This window comes from Colobus angolensis, unplaced genomic scaffold (genome assembly GCF_000951035.1).
Source record: "Colobus angolensis palliatus isolate OR3802 unplaced genomic scaffold, Cang.pa_1.0 Scaffold452, whole genome shotgun sequence".
NCBI lineage: Eukaryota > Metazoa > Chordata > Mammalia > Primates > Cercopithecidae > Colobus > Colobus angolensis.
Window position 1 is genome coordinate 428,040 of NW_012117955.1, and position 15,986 is coordinate 444,025.

Sequence of the window (15,986 nt, forward strand, 5' to 3'; positions counted from 1 at the left end):
TGCTTTGCCTGGGGACAGCTTGCACCCGCAGGGAGGCTCGGGCAGGCGCCCGGGTCCTCGGGCTGCAGCATCTCGCCCGCCGTGCCTCCCCGGAGCCGAACACCAGCCCTTGCCCGAGCCCGTAGCGCGGACTCCCGGGGGCGCCAACGACGCCACCTCACCTCGGGTTGAAGTCCTGGAAGAGGCCCCTCAGGTTCATGGCGGAGAACTTCACCGCGGCGTCCTCCTCCTCCTCCCCCGCAGCCCGTGCTGCACAGCCTGCGCCTTACAGCGGGTTCATGGCGCCAGCTCCAGCCGCGTCCCCGCTGCTGCTCCCGCTACTGCTCCCGCTATTGCTCCCGCCACCGCCGCCGCCGACTCCCGCGACCCCGACGCCCTCGGCGTCCAACCTGGACCTGGGCGAGCAGCGGGAGCGCTGGGAGACGTTCCAGAAGCGGCAGAAGCTCACCTCCGAGGGCGCTGCCAAGCTCCTGCTGGACACCTTGTGAGTGCGGCGGGCCGGGACGCGCGGGAGCCGGTGCCACGCGGACCCCCTCGGCAGGAGTCGGGCTCGCGGCCCGCGCGCAGGCCTTGGGCGCCTTTCAGCTCTGATCCTTCCACGTTATGGAGCCGACGCGGCTCCGCCGTTAGCACCGGGGTTGTTAGCTAATTCTAAGGGCGGCGGGGCGGTGCTTCTAGGGCTGTGTGGCCCGGGAATTGAAAGGGGGCTTCGTCCGGAGCTTGAGGGCGCGCGCGGCAGTCTTGGGACACAAAGGGTCTTTCCCGGCCACAAGCATCGTGCTCGGGGACATTGTCTCGCTGGCGCGCAAAGGGTGTGGGGGCCTTTCCTAATGAAAAGAAGATAAATCCCACGGCTTTCTCTTATCCGAATCCCGTTTTTTTATGTTTGCACACGTGTTTTTGAGGGTGGGTGGAAGGGAAAGGTAGAAGCGCTGAAGGAAGCATGAGTAGTTTTGAACTAACTGGGAAACGAAATCCCGTCATTGTTCCAGGCACTGCCAGGGAGGGAGCAGGGGGCGGGGGTTATTGATCCCGGAGAGAAGCGCGCGCAAAGAGATGCTCCGGCGGCGGCGGCGGCGGGGATGCCTGCGCAAGGAGGCTTTTATGTGCTCCGCCAGCTAATTAATGCTCCCGGCCGCTCGTCGTCCTGGCTGCTCCGCAGTCTTTTAGATGGCCCAATGAGCATCCCGAGTGTCCGCGAGTTAGAAAAGAGCCGTTAACTGGGCTGTTAAAGGGCTGCCTTCTTTTCTCCAAATGTGATCTGGATTCCTGCCTCGGGGAAAAGTGCTACGAAGGATATTTTAACGGCCTGATAATGTATTTCAGTGTCAAATTTACGAATTAAAAAGAACAATCAAAACACTAGGGGGAAAAACCGACAGGAATAACCTAGCAGTTGCATAACCTGAGAATTACTTCTTTTCTTGAACATGTTCCTTTGAGCTTCTTGCAGAAGAAATTCTCTTAGTTAGGATGGGTCGTCCTCGACAGAAGATATATATTTGGTTTTCTGTGTGCTTCATACATATTTGGTTTTCTCTGTGCTTCACTTTTTGGTTTTTCATCTTGGACTGCACATTGAATTTTTAAAAAACGTTCATCCATCAAACATTTTTTGAGCACCTATGGGGTGACGGCTGCCTCTGGGCAGAAGGAATATGAAGATCCTTAGGAATGTAAAACTCATGGTGTCTTCAAGGCATACAGAAAAAGAAAAAAAAGGAATGTAAAACTCAAATTTGAGGTACATTTTTACTTTAAGACAAACTGATAAATGGTCAAGAAAAAGATTTAAAATAGTGACATAAATGTTTTTCTCCCACTAGATTGCCATGACTTTGTACTTATAAAGTCCACTAAATTATATTCAAAAAGTGTGTATAACTGTACCATTTTCGTTACAATATTGTATAGAAAAAAGTTTGGGAGAATATATAGCAAATAATTACCTGTAGATCCCTCTGGGTGTAAAGATTACAGGAGGCTTTCACTTTGAGCACTCTCAGATACTGTAAAGTTTGGATTTTTTACAATAAGCATTATGTATGCCCCCAAAATTAAAATACATAAACTTGTAAAGAAACATGAAAAAATGATCAGTCTTAATCATGCAAATTAAAACTGCAGTGAGCTATTTTTCCTGTGATTATTGCCAGAGACAGTACCGTGAAATGTTTTCTCATTTATATATCGGGTAAGAGTGTTCAGTCCTTTTGGAAAGCGATTTTATGACATTTATCAGATCTTAATGTTCATTTCTGAGTTTGGCTTATATATAAGCTTTAAAAGGATTAAAATGGTATATAGGCCAGGTGAGGTGGCTCACGCCTGTAATCCCAGCACTTTGGGAGGCCAAGGTGGGTGGATCACCTGAGGTGGGGAGTTTGAGACTAGCCTGACCAAATGGAGAAACACCCTCTCTACTAAAAATACAAAATTAGCCAGGTGTGGTGGAGCATGCCTGTAATCCCAGCTACTCGGGAGGCTGAGGCAGGAGAATTGTTTGAACACTGGAGGCAGAGGTTGCAGTGAGCTGAGATTGTGCCACTGCACTCCAGCCTGGGCAACAAGAATGAAACTCTGTCTCAAAAAAAAAAAAAAAAAAAAAATTTGTATGTAATGTGTATTACAACTATATAAAACGCATGTGTATGAAGAATAGTGGAAAGAAATAGAGTAAAAATATAAGAGCCTTTATTAACTTTCTCAAAAGGCTCTTCTGAACCTCTGGACTTGATTGAGTACCCAGTCTTAATTTTCATAGCAGCCTGTACCTCCTTTATCATAATCATAATTAATTATTATATGAGTAATTTGTTAATGTCGGTAAGGGCAGCAATCGTGTCTGCTGTGTCTTGTTTACTGTTCTCTCCTTTGTGCCCAGCTCATAAAAATTTTTAGTATTTGAGACTGGGAGCTGTGGCTCATGCCTATAATTCCAGCACTTTGGGAGTCCAAGGTGGGTGGATCACGAGGTCAGGAGTTCAAGACCAGCTTGGCCAAGATGGTGAAACCCTGTCTTTACTAAAAATACAAAAATTACCAGGGTGTGGTGGCAGGCGTTTGTAATCCCAGCTACTTGGGAGGCGGAGGCAGGAGAATTGCTTGAACCCAGCGGCAGAGGTTGCAGTGAGCCAAGATTGCACCACTGCACTCCAGCCTGGGCAATAGAGTGAGACTCCATCTCAAAAAAAAAAAAAAATCTATATTTGACATATAAATAAAAACGTTTGGTAGTGGGTTAGGATCCCTTACATTTTTGAAATGTTTGGAATGTTCCATTTTGCAACTTAATACAATTTAAGAAATTGGAGAAGAGAGAGCTCATGGATAAAGAAGGTGCTGAAACCATTCTTGACTTAGAAAATTGACAGTATCTCCTTAAAAGCAGAAGTGCATTTGGTTGTCATGTAGAAAAGACTTTTGTCTAATTTTACATCTTTCATTCAACAACAAAAAGAGAGGCCGGGTGCGGTGGCTCAAGCCTGTAATCCTAGCACTTTGGGAGGCCGAGGCGGGCGGATCACAAGGTCAGGAGATCGAGACCATCCTGGCTAACACGGTGAAACCCCCCCCCCGTCTCTACTAAAAAATAAAAAAAAAACTAGCCGGGCGAGGTGGCGGGCGCCTGTAGTCCCAGCTACTCGGGAGGCTGAGGCAGGAGAATGGCGTGAACCCGGGAGGTGGAGGTTGCAGTGAGCTGAGATCTGGCCACTGCACTCCAGCTTGGGCGACAAAGTGAGACTCCGTCTCAAAAAAAAAAAAAAAAAGAGAGCAGGAGGTAGCTATTCAGAAATTCTTATCTTTCTGATTTTTGTTTCATTTAGTGAATACCAGGGCCTGGTGAAGCACACAGGAGGCTGCCACTGTGGAGCAGTTCGTTTTGAAGTTTGGGCCTCAGCAGACTTGCATATATTTGACTGCAAGTGAGTATTTTTTTTTCCCCTAAATTGACTTAAAAGAATTTCAGAGTTAAAATGCAGTATTTCAAAATAATCTGGGGAGTTGGGGTACAGAGGAAACACTGGCCATGGGCTGGTAACTGCTGAAGTCAGGTGATGGAGACAGAAAGGTTCATTGTTCTATTCTTTCTCCTTTTGTGTGGCTCACCACAGAGCTTCAACAGCATGGCCCAGGTGACACAGAGCAGGGTCCTCAGGGCTTGTGACTTGTGGCAGCGTCACCCTCAGATTGACACTGCTGAGGAGCCGGGGGCGGTTAGCTGCAGGTGTGCCTGGCTGGGTACTGAGTGGAAAGCCTTGGGCAGAATCTTCGTAGGAGTCTGGAGTTGGGGAGAACTGGAGGGTGCTTTAGTGAAGGGTGTGTACACCTGGAGGCTCCCCAGGCCCTACACTCTCGCTCTGCTCTTTGGTTGAGGCAGATGCTGCTGCTGGCTGTGGAGGGCCTGATTTGTACCACCTTCCCCGGCATTATGATGGAGCAGGGACGACAGGCTCTGGCTTTGGGACCCAAAGTTGGCATGCAGCTAATTATTTAACAGCATCCAGTCCTTTTTGCCCCTAGGTACCGGAATTATATATGAATAATAAGCACATACGATGGAATTACTCAAATGGAGAACTGACCAGGCTACTAACAATAGAGTCCAGATTGGAAAAGAAGCACTGTGGAATAACTTGTGAGAGGATTCTGTACTAAATTAGAACTTTTTCAAAGGTGGCCTGAAAAGAGGGGACTTCAGTTTAATTCCAGAGATGGTAATTCTGGGGACGTGTTTTACTTGGAGCTGGACTTTATATGACGTGCTGATGAAGAAAGAGGGCAACCTAAACTCCTTGTCCATTTTTGATGTGGATGTCTCAGAGACATCAGGTTGTAGAAGTGTCTGAAATTTGTTTTCTAAGTGTCTCTGAAGTCCAGCGCTTCTCTTCACTATAAAGAACTGGGGGGTGGGCAGTACAGACGTGTCTGTTGGTTCTGTGTTCTGAGCATTGCAGAGCCTCGACTGCTGACTTGGGACCCCCCTGGGCTCTACTGGATCTGCAAACCAGAGGCCCTGGATATTCAGGCCTTTGCCCCAGCTCCTTGGCCCTGGATGGTACTGAAAAGAGCCTTATCTGTGGGGTCGGCTGGCTCTGAAAACGTATCAGGCTGGGCTGCTCAGGCACAGAGGATGCAGGTGGCTGCTCACAATCTGGAATTTGCTCTCTTTCTGTAGCTGCAGCATTTGCAAGAAGAAGCAGAATAGACACTTCATTGTTCCAGCTTCTCGCTTCAAGCTCCTGAAGGTCAGTGCTTAAGAGCAGGGTCAAGGAGTGCAGAACCCATTGGTGAGATTTACAACACTCCCCAGCGAACCCTCAGCATGCCCTCTGTAGCATGGGAGGGGCCTGGAGCATAGCAGGGCCTCTCACAAGCTTTGGTTTCAGGTTGACATTTAAAAGGTGGGCTGGGCGCAGTGGCTCACGCCTGTAATCCCAGCACTTTGGGAGGCCAAGATGGGTGGATCACCTGAAGTCAGGAGTTGAGAATGAGTCTGGCCAACATGGTGAAACCCTATCTTTACTAAAAATACAAAAATTAGCTGAGCATGGTGGCGCATGCCTGTAATCCCAGCTACTTGGGAGGCCACGACAGGAGAATCACTTGAACCTGGGAGGCAGAGGTTGCAGTGAGCCAAGATCACGCCATTGCACTCCAGCCTGGTTAACAAGAGCGAAACTCCATCTCAAAAAAAATGAAAATAAAAAATAAAAAGTTGTGTTATTTTTTACCTTTATTTTTTGGAGGCCTATTTGGTATTGTGGAAACATTTTCAAATTCAGAGAATCAAAAAACAATAAAATCACCTAAATCCTATCAACTAAAGGTAACCATTGTTAATATTTTGGTGTCTGTCCTTGTATATTATTTTCTACTCTGAGAAAATACATCTGAGAATACATCTAAACCTATTGTCTTATGTTTATTAAATAGAATTTTACCATTCTTTTTGTTGATAATCTGCTTATCTCATTTCCCAATGAAAAGCTTATATACATATTTTTAACTTTAATTTTATTATTTTGGGGAAATTTTTGTACTTGGTACAAAATTTGAAAGGTAGAAGAAAATGTATATATACACAGTGAAGTCTTTCCCTACTGTCCCCATGCCCCAGTCTCCGTCTTCCCCACAGCCGATTTCCTAGTCTACTTATCCCATCACTGTCTCTGCATCATTGCACTTCTAGGTTGAGTCCAGTTTTTTTCTGATTATCAACAACACTGGTAAACCTCCTTGGTATAAATTTTTGACAGTTTAGAAATGTTTTCTTTAGGATCAATTCTCTTAGAAATCAGTTATCTGGCTATTCTGGGCACACTTCTATACCCTGCTCCACAAGGAGCAGTGAAAAAAAAAAGAAAGAGCGCGCTTTAATTCCATCCAGATAATGCTGGATGACTTGGGACCACTTGGCAGTCCTTTGCTGCTTTTCTGCGCTGCAGTGGCTATGGAGTGAGCAAGGCTCCACAGGGAGCTATTTCTATAGGAAGCACAATTCTGGATGGTATGTTAGTGGCCGGGGAAGCGTAAAGAGGGTTAACAATGATAAGAAAGCTCTACCCCCTCCCCTTCAGCTGTCTGATTTCTCTCCCTAAAGGTAGGCCATTGTTTCTTGGATCCCTCTTCAAAGATACACACGCATATAAAAGCACATACAGGCCAGGCAGGGTGGCTCATGCCTGTAGTCCTAGCACTTTGGAAGGCCAAAGCGGGCAGATCAGTTGAGCCCAGGAGTTCAACACCAGCCTGGGCAACACAGTGAGACCCCCATGTCTACAGAAAATAAAAAAATCAGCTAGGCGTGGTGTTGCATGCCTATAGTCCCAGCTACTCGGGAGGCTGAGGTGGGAGAATCACTTGAACCTGGGAGGTCAAGGCTGCAGTAAGCTGTGATCATACCACTGCACTCCAGCCTGGGTAACAGTGAGACCTTGTCTCAAAACAAAACAAAACAAAACAAAAACAAAAAACAACACACATACCAGTATATGGCCTTTAAAAAAAAGAAAAAAGGAATGGTAGTATACCACATACATTGTTTTATACCTTGCTTAACTTTTTTTTTGAGACAGTCTCACTCTGTCGCCCAGGCTGGAGTGCAGTGGTATGACCTCGGCTCACTGTAACCTCCGCCTCCCAGGCTCAAGTGATTCTTCTGCCTCAGCCTCCTGAGTAGCTGGGACTACAGGTGCCCGCCACCACATCTGGCTAATTTTTATATTTTCAGTAGAGTCGAGGTTTCGCCATGTTGGCCAGGCTGGTCTTGAACTCCTGACCTCAAGTGATCTGCCCACTTTGGCCTCCCAAAGTGCTGGGATTACAGGCATGAGCCACTGTGCCTGGCCTATAACTTGCTTAACTTTGTAACCTTGGCAATTGTTCCATGTTAGTATTTGTAGCGCTGTCTCATTCTTCTCAAAAGTCGGAGAATATTCCATTTTATGAGTGTCCATAATGCCTAACCGGTCCTCTATTAATGGACATTTTCAATTTTTCCGATCTTTAGCCTTTATAAACGGTGCTATAGTATCTATATACCTATGTCATTGAGACATTTGGAATATATTTGTAAGATAAATTTCAAGAAATGGAATTACGTGCTAAAGCTTATGTACACTTTAAAATTTTGGTAGATGTTGCTGAATTGTACCAATTCCTATTCCTGTGACTGATGTATGTGAGCACATACTTCTCTACATACTTGTCAATACCATGTTAACAGCTTTGATTTTGCCCACCTGACAGTGAAATACATCTCATTGAAGTTCATTTGGGTGAGCATTTCATAGGCTAAAGAGTGATTTATTTTTCTTTCTATCTGAACTGGCCATTCATGTCCTTTGTCCAGTCTCCCATTTGTATTATCCATTAAGGAAATCAGCCTATCTATGATGTCTGGCAAATATTTTTTTCCCGGTTTGTCCTTTGTGGATAAATTAAGCACAGCCATCAGTTTTCTTAAGACCTTGAGCCGTTCTGTTTGGGAACATGGAGAGCCAGTCCCTTGGGTGAACTGTTTCTCCACATAGGCCCTGGGAAGCAAGCTCTCTCCCTCCCTGATGTGATGTATGAGGGAAGGCTCAAGGCTGAATTCTGTGTGCAGCTGACCTAAGGGAAGCTGTGAGCTGTCACACTCCAGACTCACATGACACTGTATAGTGTAGATGGGTCTCTGTCCTCAAGAAGGTCCCAGTCTCTTACAGGAGATAGGAAATGGCCTCTTAATACAAAGAGCCCTACAAAAGACCTCCCCCCATTAAATTTTTTCAATATATATTTTTTAATGGTGCAATCTCAGCTCACTGCAGCCTCCACCTCCCCAGGCTCAACTGATGCTCCTACCTCAGCCACCCAAGTAGCTGGGACTACAGGTGTGTGCCACTGCACTGGGCTAATTTTTGCGGTTTTTTTGTAGAAACAGGGTTTTGCCATGTTGCCCAGGTTGGTCTTGAACTCCTGGGCTCAAGCAATCCGCCTGCCTCAGTCTCTCAAAGTGTTGGGATTACAGGCATGAGCCATCATGCCTGGCCAAAGATGTATTTTTTTTTTTTTTTTTTTTTTTTTTTTTTGAGACGGAGTCTCGCTCTTTTGCCCGGGCTGGAGTGCAGTGGCCGAATCTCAGCTCACTGCAAGCTCCGCCTCCTGGGTTTACGCCATTCTCCTGCCTCAGCCTCCGGAGTAGCTGGGACTACAGGCGCCCGCCACCTCGCCTGGCTAGTTTTTTGTATTTTTTTTAGTAGAGACGGGGTTTCACCGTGTTAGCCAGGATGGTCTCGATCTCCTGACCTCGTGATCCGCCCGTCTCGGCCTCACAAAGTGCTGGGATTACAGGCTTGAGCCACCGCGCCCGGCCCAAAGATGTATTTTTTAAGTGACAAAAAAAATCTCTTTGTGGCTGGGCACGGTGGCTCACACCTGTAATCCCAGCACTTTGGGAGGCTGAGACAGGTGAATCATGAGGTCAGGAGTTCGAGACCAACCTGGCCAACATGGTGAAACCCTGTCTGTACTAAAAATACAAAAAATTAGCTGGGCTTCGGGGCACGCACTTGTAATCCCAGCTACTTGGGAAGCTGAGGCAGGAAAATCTCTTGAACCCGGGCAGGCGGAGGTTGCAGTGAGCCAAGATCACGCCAGTGCACTCCAGCCTGAGAGACAGTGGGAGGCTCTGTCTCGAAACATAAATAAATAAATAAATAAACAAAGCTCTTTGTAAAAAAGAACACCTGTTTGTCTGTTTTCACCCAGGGAGCTGAGCACATAACGACTTACACATTCAATACTCACAAAGCCCAGCACACCTTCTGTAAGAGATGTGGCGTTCAGAGCTTCTATACTCCACGCTCAAACCCTGGAGGCTTCGGTGAGTAATGGGGATGGACTGCAAGCTCAGGGGGACACAGAGAGGCCCGTGGTGCTCTCACTTAAAGTCTTGGTAGGACAGGGGGGACGCTGACTAGATCCTGTCACGTGCGTATCTTAGAGGAACAGGGTTCCTCAGCAGGGCGCTTTCTACGTGATAGAATGTGAGTCGGGCTCTGGTGAAACTTGTCTGAATCCCATATCTGAATGTGGTGAAGTTGGACTCGGAGCCCATCCAGGTTGTGACTCTCATTCACTGGTGCTGCCAGAGCTGGTGTTGCTGGGGATGGTGTTGAAGGGTAGGGAGTAGAGGGGTGGGGAGATGGGCTTGTGGGGCCAGGGGAAGCAGGTTTAATAATGACAGGGGTTAAGGGAGTGAAGGAGGCAAGATTGGGGAGCATTGATGATGCCATTTGAAAGCTTTTTGGTTGTTCAAAAATTAGGCAGGACTGGCTGGCTGCGGTGGCTCACACCTGTATCCCAGCACTTTGGGAGGCCAAGGTGGGAGGATTTCTTGAGCTCAGGAGTTTGAGACCAGCCTGGGAAACATAGCAAGACCCTATCTCTGTTCTTTTTAAAAAATAAACAAGCAGGGGACCCTCCAAGCCCCGCTTCAGGGCCTACTTGGGTCTGACAGTTGTTGAGAATCATACCAATTGTAGTGTGACTTGAAGGGGAAAGCAGAGGTGGAAGATGTTCCTGAGGATTCTTGTTCTTTGTGTCAGTGCAGCCTCCAGAGCTGCGAGAGCAGCTGTGACTGTCAGTGTCTTTTGCTTTATGTCAGTGTCTTTTGCAGGGGGGCGCATGGTGTCATCCTTACCCCTCCCCCATTGCTTCAGGGGCTCTGTTCCTCATCTCTCACATGGAGACTCATTCCTGTCTACCTCGCAGAACAGGAAAGAGTTTTGAAAAGTATGAAATCTTGTACAAATAGGAAGACATTTAATTCTTAGAAAGTTATCTATCTAAGGCCAGGCATGGTGGCTCACCTGAGGTCAGAAGTTCGAGATCAGCCTGACCAACATGGAGAAACCCTGTCTCTACTAAAAATACAAAATTACCCAGGCTTTGGTAGCACACATCTGTAATCCCAGCTACTTGGGAGACTGAGGCAGGAGAATCACTTGAACCCAGGAGGCAGAGGTTGCCAAGAGCCAAGATCACGCCATTGTACTCCAGCCTGGGCAACAAGAGCTAAACTCTGTCTCAAAAAAAAGGAAAGAAAGTTATCTATCTAAACACAGGGAAGGCCTGTGAATTCTTTAGGCCGCCAGTCAGAGATTGCTCTGGGCTGTGCCTTTCTGCATGTTGCACTGTCAACTTGGTATTGAATGATGTCTAGCCTTGGCCATCCCTGGTTCAGGGAGTGTTGATTCCCATCTGGCAGTTGAGGAACGTAAGCCAGAGGGCTGACGCGGTAGGCTAGAGCCAGTGCTTTCCGAGCCAGCTGGCAGCCTGTGGGTCTCATCGCTGAAGCCATAAGCTGTGGCATATCCTTTGGAAGCCCTAATGTGTAGCATGATGATGCCTGCAGGTGGGAGCTTATCCAGGAGCCGGTACACCATGTGGTCTCACCCATACTGAGGATCCCCCTTTGTCTGTGCCACTTTCTCCTAGGAATCGCCCCCCACTGCCTGGATGAGGGCACTGTGCGGAGTATGGTCACTGAGGAATTCAATGGCAGTGATTGGGAGAAGGCCATGAAAGAGCACAAGACCATCAAGAACATGTCTAAAGAGTGAGCTTCTGCCTCTCCTGCCCTGAAAAGGAGGAATGATTGGGGCCAGCAACTTTGCTCTCCCTGCCGTGCCTCGGTGGTGCTCCTGAATGTGGCTGACCTGGGCTGCTGGTTCCGTTGACTAGGGCCATCTTGATCTCTGCAGTTTGCTCCAGCTACCAGTTTCTTTAGGCAGCTCTTTGTCCTCCCTCTGCCCAGATTTTGATGTAGTCTAGTTGACATCCTTCTCTTCCCAACTTTTGTGTGATCTTTTAGGAAAAAAAATAAATATTTTTAACATTAAAGCAGTTACTTTGGTTTATCATTTCTTTTGTACTGTGATTTGCTTCTGAGGCCAGTCGATTAATAGCAGATATGTACTCAGCACTATCAAGATGTTTGCAACCAGGCATTGTGACTTAAGCCTATAGTTCCAGCTACTCTGGAGGGTTGATCGAGCCCAGGAGGTTGAGGCTGCAGTGAGCTGTGTTCGCGCCACTGCACTCCAGCCTGGGTGACAGAATGAGACTGTCTCAAAAAAAAAAAAAAAAAAAGTTTGTAGCCAAATTGGAAAGAAGACATAAACAATTACTAAAAATGGAAGATTGTGGCCGGGCATGGTGGCTCACACCTGTAATCCCAGCACTTTGGGAGGCTGAGGCAGGTGGATTACTTGAGGTCAGGAATTCGAGACCAGCCTGGCCAAGATGTTGAGACCCCGTCTCTACTAAAATTACAAAAATTAGCTGGGCATGGTGGTGTGTGCCTGTAGTACCCAGCTACTTGTGAGGCTGAGGCAGGAGAATCACTTGAACCTGAGAGGCAGAGGTTGCAGTGAGTGGAGATTGTGCCACTGCACTCCAGCCTGGGTGATGGAGCGAGACTCCATCTCAAAAAAGAAAAAAAAAAAGGTTGGGCACCATGGCTCACACCTGTCATCCCAGCACTTTGGGAGGCCAAGGCAGGTGGATCACCTGAGGTCAGGTATTTGAGACCAGGCTGGCCAACATGGTGAAACCCCATTTCTACTAAAAATACAGATTAGCCTGGTGTGGTGGCGGGCGCTTGTAATCCCAGCTACTCAGGAGGCTGAGGCAGGATAATTGCTTGAACCCAGGAGGCAAAGGTTGTAGTGAGCCAAGATTGCGCCACTGCACTCCAGCCTGGGTGACAGAACATGACTGTCTCAAAAAAAAAAAAAAAAAAAAATTGTGAATGGTTACAATCCATGTGAGCTGTAAAGATAATAAGAGCTCTAAGAGTTCAAAGGAGAGAACTCAGGGAAGCCTTGAGGAGAGAATGATTTGAGTCTATTTTTAAAAAGTTAAATCAGCTTCTAATTTCTTTTTCAGTTGTAAAATACACATAAAATTTACCATAAACTTAATTTATTTAGAGACAGAGTCTCCCTCTTGAGTTATTTTGAGACTGTCTTGCTCTGTCACCTAGGCTGGAGTGCAGTACATGAACATGGCTCCCTATAGCCTTGACTGAGACTTAGATCTCCCCACTCTTAGCTTCTGGAGTAGCTGGGACTACAGGTGTGTGCCACCACATCCGGCTAATATTTTTTGTAGAGACAAGGTCACACCGTGTTGCCCAGGCTGGTTTCAAACTCCTGGGCTCAAGCAGTCCTCCTGCCTCGGCCTCCCAAAGTGTTGTGATTACAGGCATGAGCCACTGCACTTGGTCTTAACCATTTTTAAGTGTACAATTCAGCAGTGTTAAGTACATTCACATTGTTGTGCAGCTAACATTGCCACCCATCTCCAGAACTCTTCACCTTGCAAAACTGAAACTCTGTACCCATGAAACAACAACTTTGATCCTATTTTTAAAGGAAGCAAGATTTCGGCTGGGCGCAATATCTCACGCCTGTAATCCCTGCACTTTGGGAGGCCAAGGCAGGTGGATGGCCTGAGATTGGGAGTTCAAGACCAGCCTGGCCAACGTCGTGAAACCCTGTCTCTACTAAAAATACAAAAATTGGCTGGTGGCAGTGGTGGCAGGCACCTGTAATCCCAGCTACTTGGGAGGATGAGGCAGAATTGCTTGAACCCAGGAGGCGGAGGTTGCAGTGAGCTGAGTTTGGGCCATTGCACTCCAGCCTGGGCAACAAGAGCAAAACTCTGTCTCAATCAATGAATCAGTAAAGGAAGCAAGATTTAAGGAGACAGGAGAAGTAACTGTGAACAGAGGTATGCACACATGTGAAAGCCAGGCTGAAGCTGCATGTGGTGGTGCACACCTGTAGTTGCAGCTACTCAGGAAGCTGGGGACCTCATGAGCCCAGGAGTTTTTGAGACTGCAGTGAGCTTGATGGTGTAATGCATTCCACCCTGGGAGACACAGCAAGACCTCATCTCAAAAAAAAAAGAAAAGGCTGAATTGGAGGCTTTTAATGGGAAGAAGTAATGAAGAGATCAGAAAGGTATGTTGAGGATAGACTGGACGGTCTTGGATAAAATAAAGGCTCAGGAATTTGGCCTTTATTTTATAGGCATTGGGAAGCTGTGACCACCTCTGAACAGGATGAATAAAGCCTGGCCTGATATAGTCTTTTGATTGGTTGCCATCTCCCTCTTTTCTTAACTTCACATTGCCCCATATTACTATCATATTAACTTTCCTCAAATATTCCTGCCATTACCAAACACTGAGTACAAATAATGACAAATGCTTAATAAATATTTGCTCTTTGCTTTAGGCAAATTAATCATGAAATGATTTGTGAGGTAGACTAGACAAGGAAAAAGAACAGGGAGAAGAAATAAAGATCTCAGAACAAAGGTCTCTGAGGGAAAAAAATAAAAGTTAAAAAAAAAAAAAGCCAAGTGTGGTGGCTCACACCTGTAATCCCAGCACTCTGGGACACCAAGACGGGCGGATCACCTGAGGACAGGAGTTCAAGACCAGCCTGGCCAATATGGTGAAACCCCGTCTCTACTAAAAATACAAAAATTAGCTGGGCGTAGTGGCGTGCGCCTGTAATCCCAGCTACTCGGGACGCTGAGGCAGGAGAATGGCTTGAGCCCAGGAGGCAGAGGTTGCAGTAAGCTGGGATGACACCATTGCACTCCAGCCTGGAAGACAGAGTGAGATTCTGTCTCAAAAACAAACAAACCAACAAGAAAGAAATATAGATAGCCAGGCCAGGCATGGTGACTCACACCTGTAATACAGCACTATGGGAGGCTGAGGCAGGAGGATTGCTTGAGCCCAGGAGTTCAAGACCAGCCTGGGCAATATAGTGAGACCCCCCTATCTCTACAGGAAACAATAAAACACAATAAAAATGGCAGTTTCTCAGTTTGCTGTGCTGGGGTTCTGTGTGGTCACTGACTCTTCAGAATCACTGATGGCCAGGTTCACTCCTCCAGACTGGAAGGAACACCCACAAGGATGGGATTTTCGAGGTCAGAACTCCAGGTATTTTTAATTTTTAAAAAAATTTTAAAATTATACAGGGGCCAAGCACGGTGGCTCATACCTGTAATCCCAGTACTTTGGGAGAACATGGCAAAACCCTGTCTCTACTAAAAATACAAAAAATCAGGCCAGACGCGGTAGCTCACGCCTGTAATCCCAGCACTTTGGGAGGCCAAGGCAGATGGATCACCTGAGGTCAGGAGTCTGAGACCAGCCTGGCCAACATGGCGAAACCCCATGTCTACTAAAAATACAAAAATTAGCCGGGCATGGTGGCAGACACCTTTAATCCCAGCTACTAAGGAGGCTGAGGCAAGAGAATTGCTTGAACCTGGGAGGCGGTGGTTGTAGTCAGTCAAGATTGTGTGCCATTGCAATCCAGCCTGGGTGACAGCGAGACTCCGTCTCAAAAATAAATAAATAAATAAATAAATAAAAAATAAAAAAAATTAGCTGGGTGTCTTGTGCTCATCTGTAGTCCTAGTTACTCAGGAGGCTGAGGTGGGAGGATCACCTGAGCCTGGGAAGTTGAGGCTGCAGTGAGCTGTGATCGTACCATTGCACTCAGCCGGGGTGACAGAGCGAGACTCCATCTTATGTGATCACAGCTCACTGTAACCTTGAACTCCTTACTTCAAGCAATCCTGCCACAGCCACAGGTGTGTGCCACCACACCTGGCAAATTTTTAAAATTTTTTTATAGAGATGGGGTCATACTATGTTGCCCAGGCTGGTCTCAAACTCCTGGCCTCAAGTGAGCCTCCTGCCTCAGCCTCCCTAAGTGCTGGGGTTATAGGTGGGAGCCACTGCACCTGGTTGCATTTTTTTATTTAATCACATCTTGATCTTTTCATATCAATAAACATATCCTTATTATTAACTGTTGTGTAGAATAGCATAGTGTGGGTATAGTTTATTTAGCTATTCTTTTCTTCATGGAAATTATGATTGTTTCCAGTTTTTTGCTACTACCAAGAGTGTTAACAGCGAACATTCTTGTACCTCTTTATACATACATATGTGTATTATTTGAGAATAGAGAAGTGGGATTGCTGAGCTGAAAGATATGCATTTTTTTTTTTTTTTTTTTGAGATGGAGTTTCGCTCTTGTTGCCCAGACTGGAGTGCAATGGCGTGACTTGGCTCACTACCTCTGCCTTCCTAGTTCAAGGGATTCTCCAGCCTCAGCCTCCCAAGTAGCTGGGATTACAGGCACCGGCCACCATGCCCAGCTAATTTGTTTTGTATTTTTTGTAGAGATGGGGTTTCACAATGTTGGCCAGGCTGGTCTCCAACTCCTGAACTCATGATCCACCCACCTCGGCCTCTCAAAGTGCTGGGATTACAGGCGTGAGCCACCACACCTGGCCGAGTTTTAATTTTTGATGGAGTCAAATTTATTAGTCTTTTTTTTGTCTTAATGGCTCTCTGACTTGGGTTTTCTGTTTCTGTGTGTGATTTCTCTTTCCTT

General features: G+C 46.7%; 2 protein-coding genes across 2 annotated transcripts in view; one reads left to right on the top strand and one right to left on the bottom strand.

The window, feature by feature from the left end:
• Positions 1–167: 167 nt before the first annotated feature.
• Positions 168–11,394, top strand: CENPV (centromere protein V). Its single transcript, XM_011957973.1, has 5 exons — positions 168–484; positions 3,828–3,926; positions 5,180–5,249; positions 9,256–9,370; positions 10,987–11,394. Exons 1-5 carry the CDS (start codon positions 198–200, stop codon positions 11,109–11,111), a joined length of 696 nt encoding a protein of 231 aa, XP_011813363.1. The 5' UTR covers positions 168–197; the 3' UTR covers positions 11,112–11,394.
• PIGL (phosphatidylinositol glycan anchor biosynthesis, class L) overlaps positions 5,998–15,986 on the bottom strand; it is a 137,647-nt gene continuing 127,658 nt past the window's right edge. The window contains exons 8-9 of the mRNA XM_011957972.1: positions 11,208–11,355; positions 5,998–6,334 (exon numbers count right to left, since the gene is read on the bottom strand). The gene's annotated coding sequence lies outside the window, so the exon portion shown is untranslated. The remainder of the gene's footprint in view (positions 6,335–11,207; positions 11,356–15,986) is intronic.

Bases quoted from the DNA above. Each gene is read 5' to 3' on its own strand.
- CENPV (XM_011957973.1), top strand. From the start codon at position 198: ATGGCGGAGAACTTCACCGCGGCGTCCTCCTCCTCCTCCCCCGCAGCC. The intron at 485-3,827 runs GTGAGTGCGGCG...TGTTTCATTTAG, and splicing joins AAGCTCCTGCTGGACACCTT to TGAATACCAGGGCCTGGTGA. The intron at 5,250-9,255 runs GTCAGTGCTTAA...GTTTTCACCCAG, and splicing joins CTCGCTTCAAGCTCCTGAAG to GGAGCTGAGCACATAACGAC.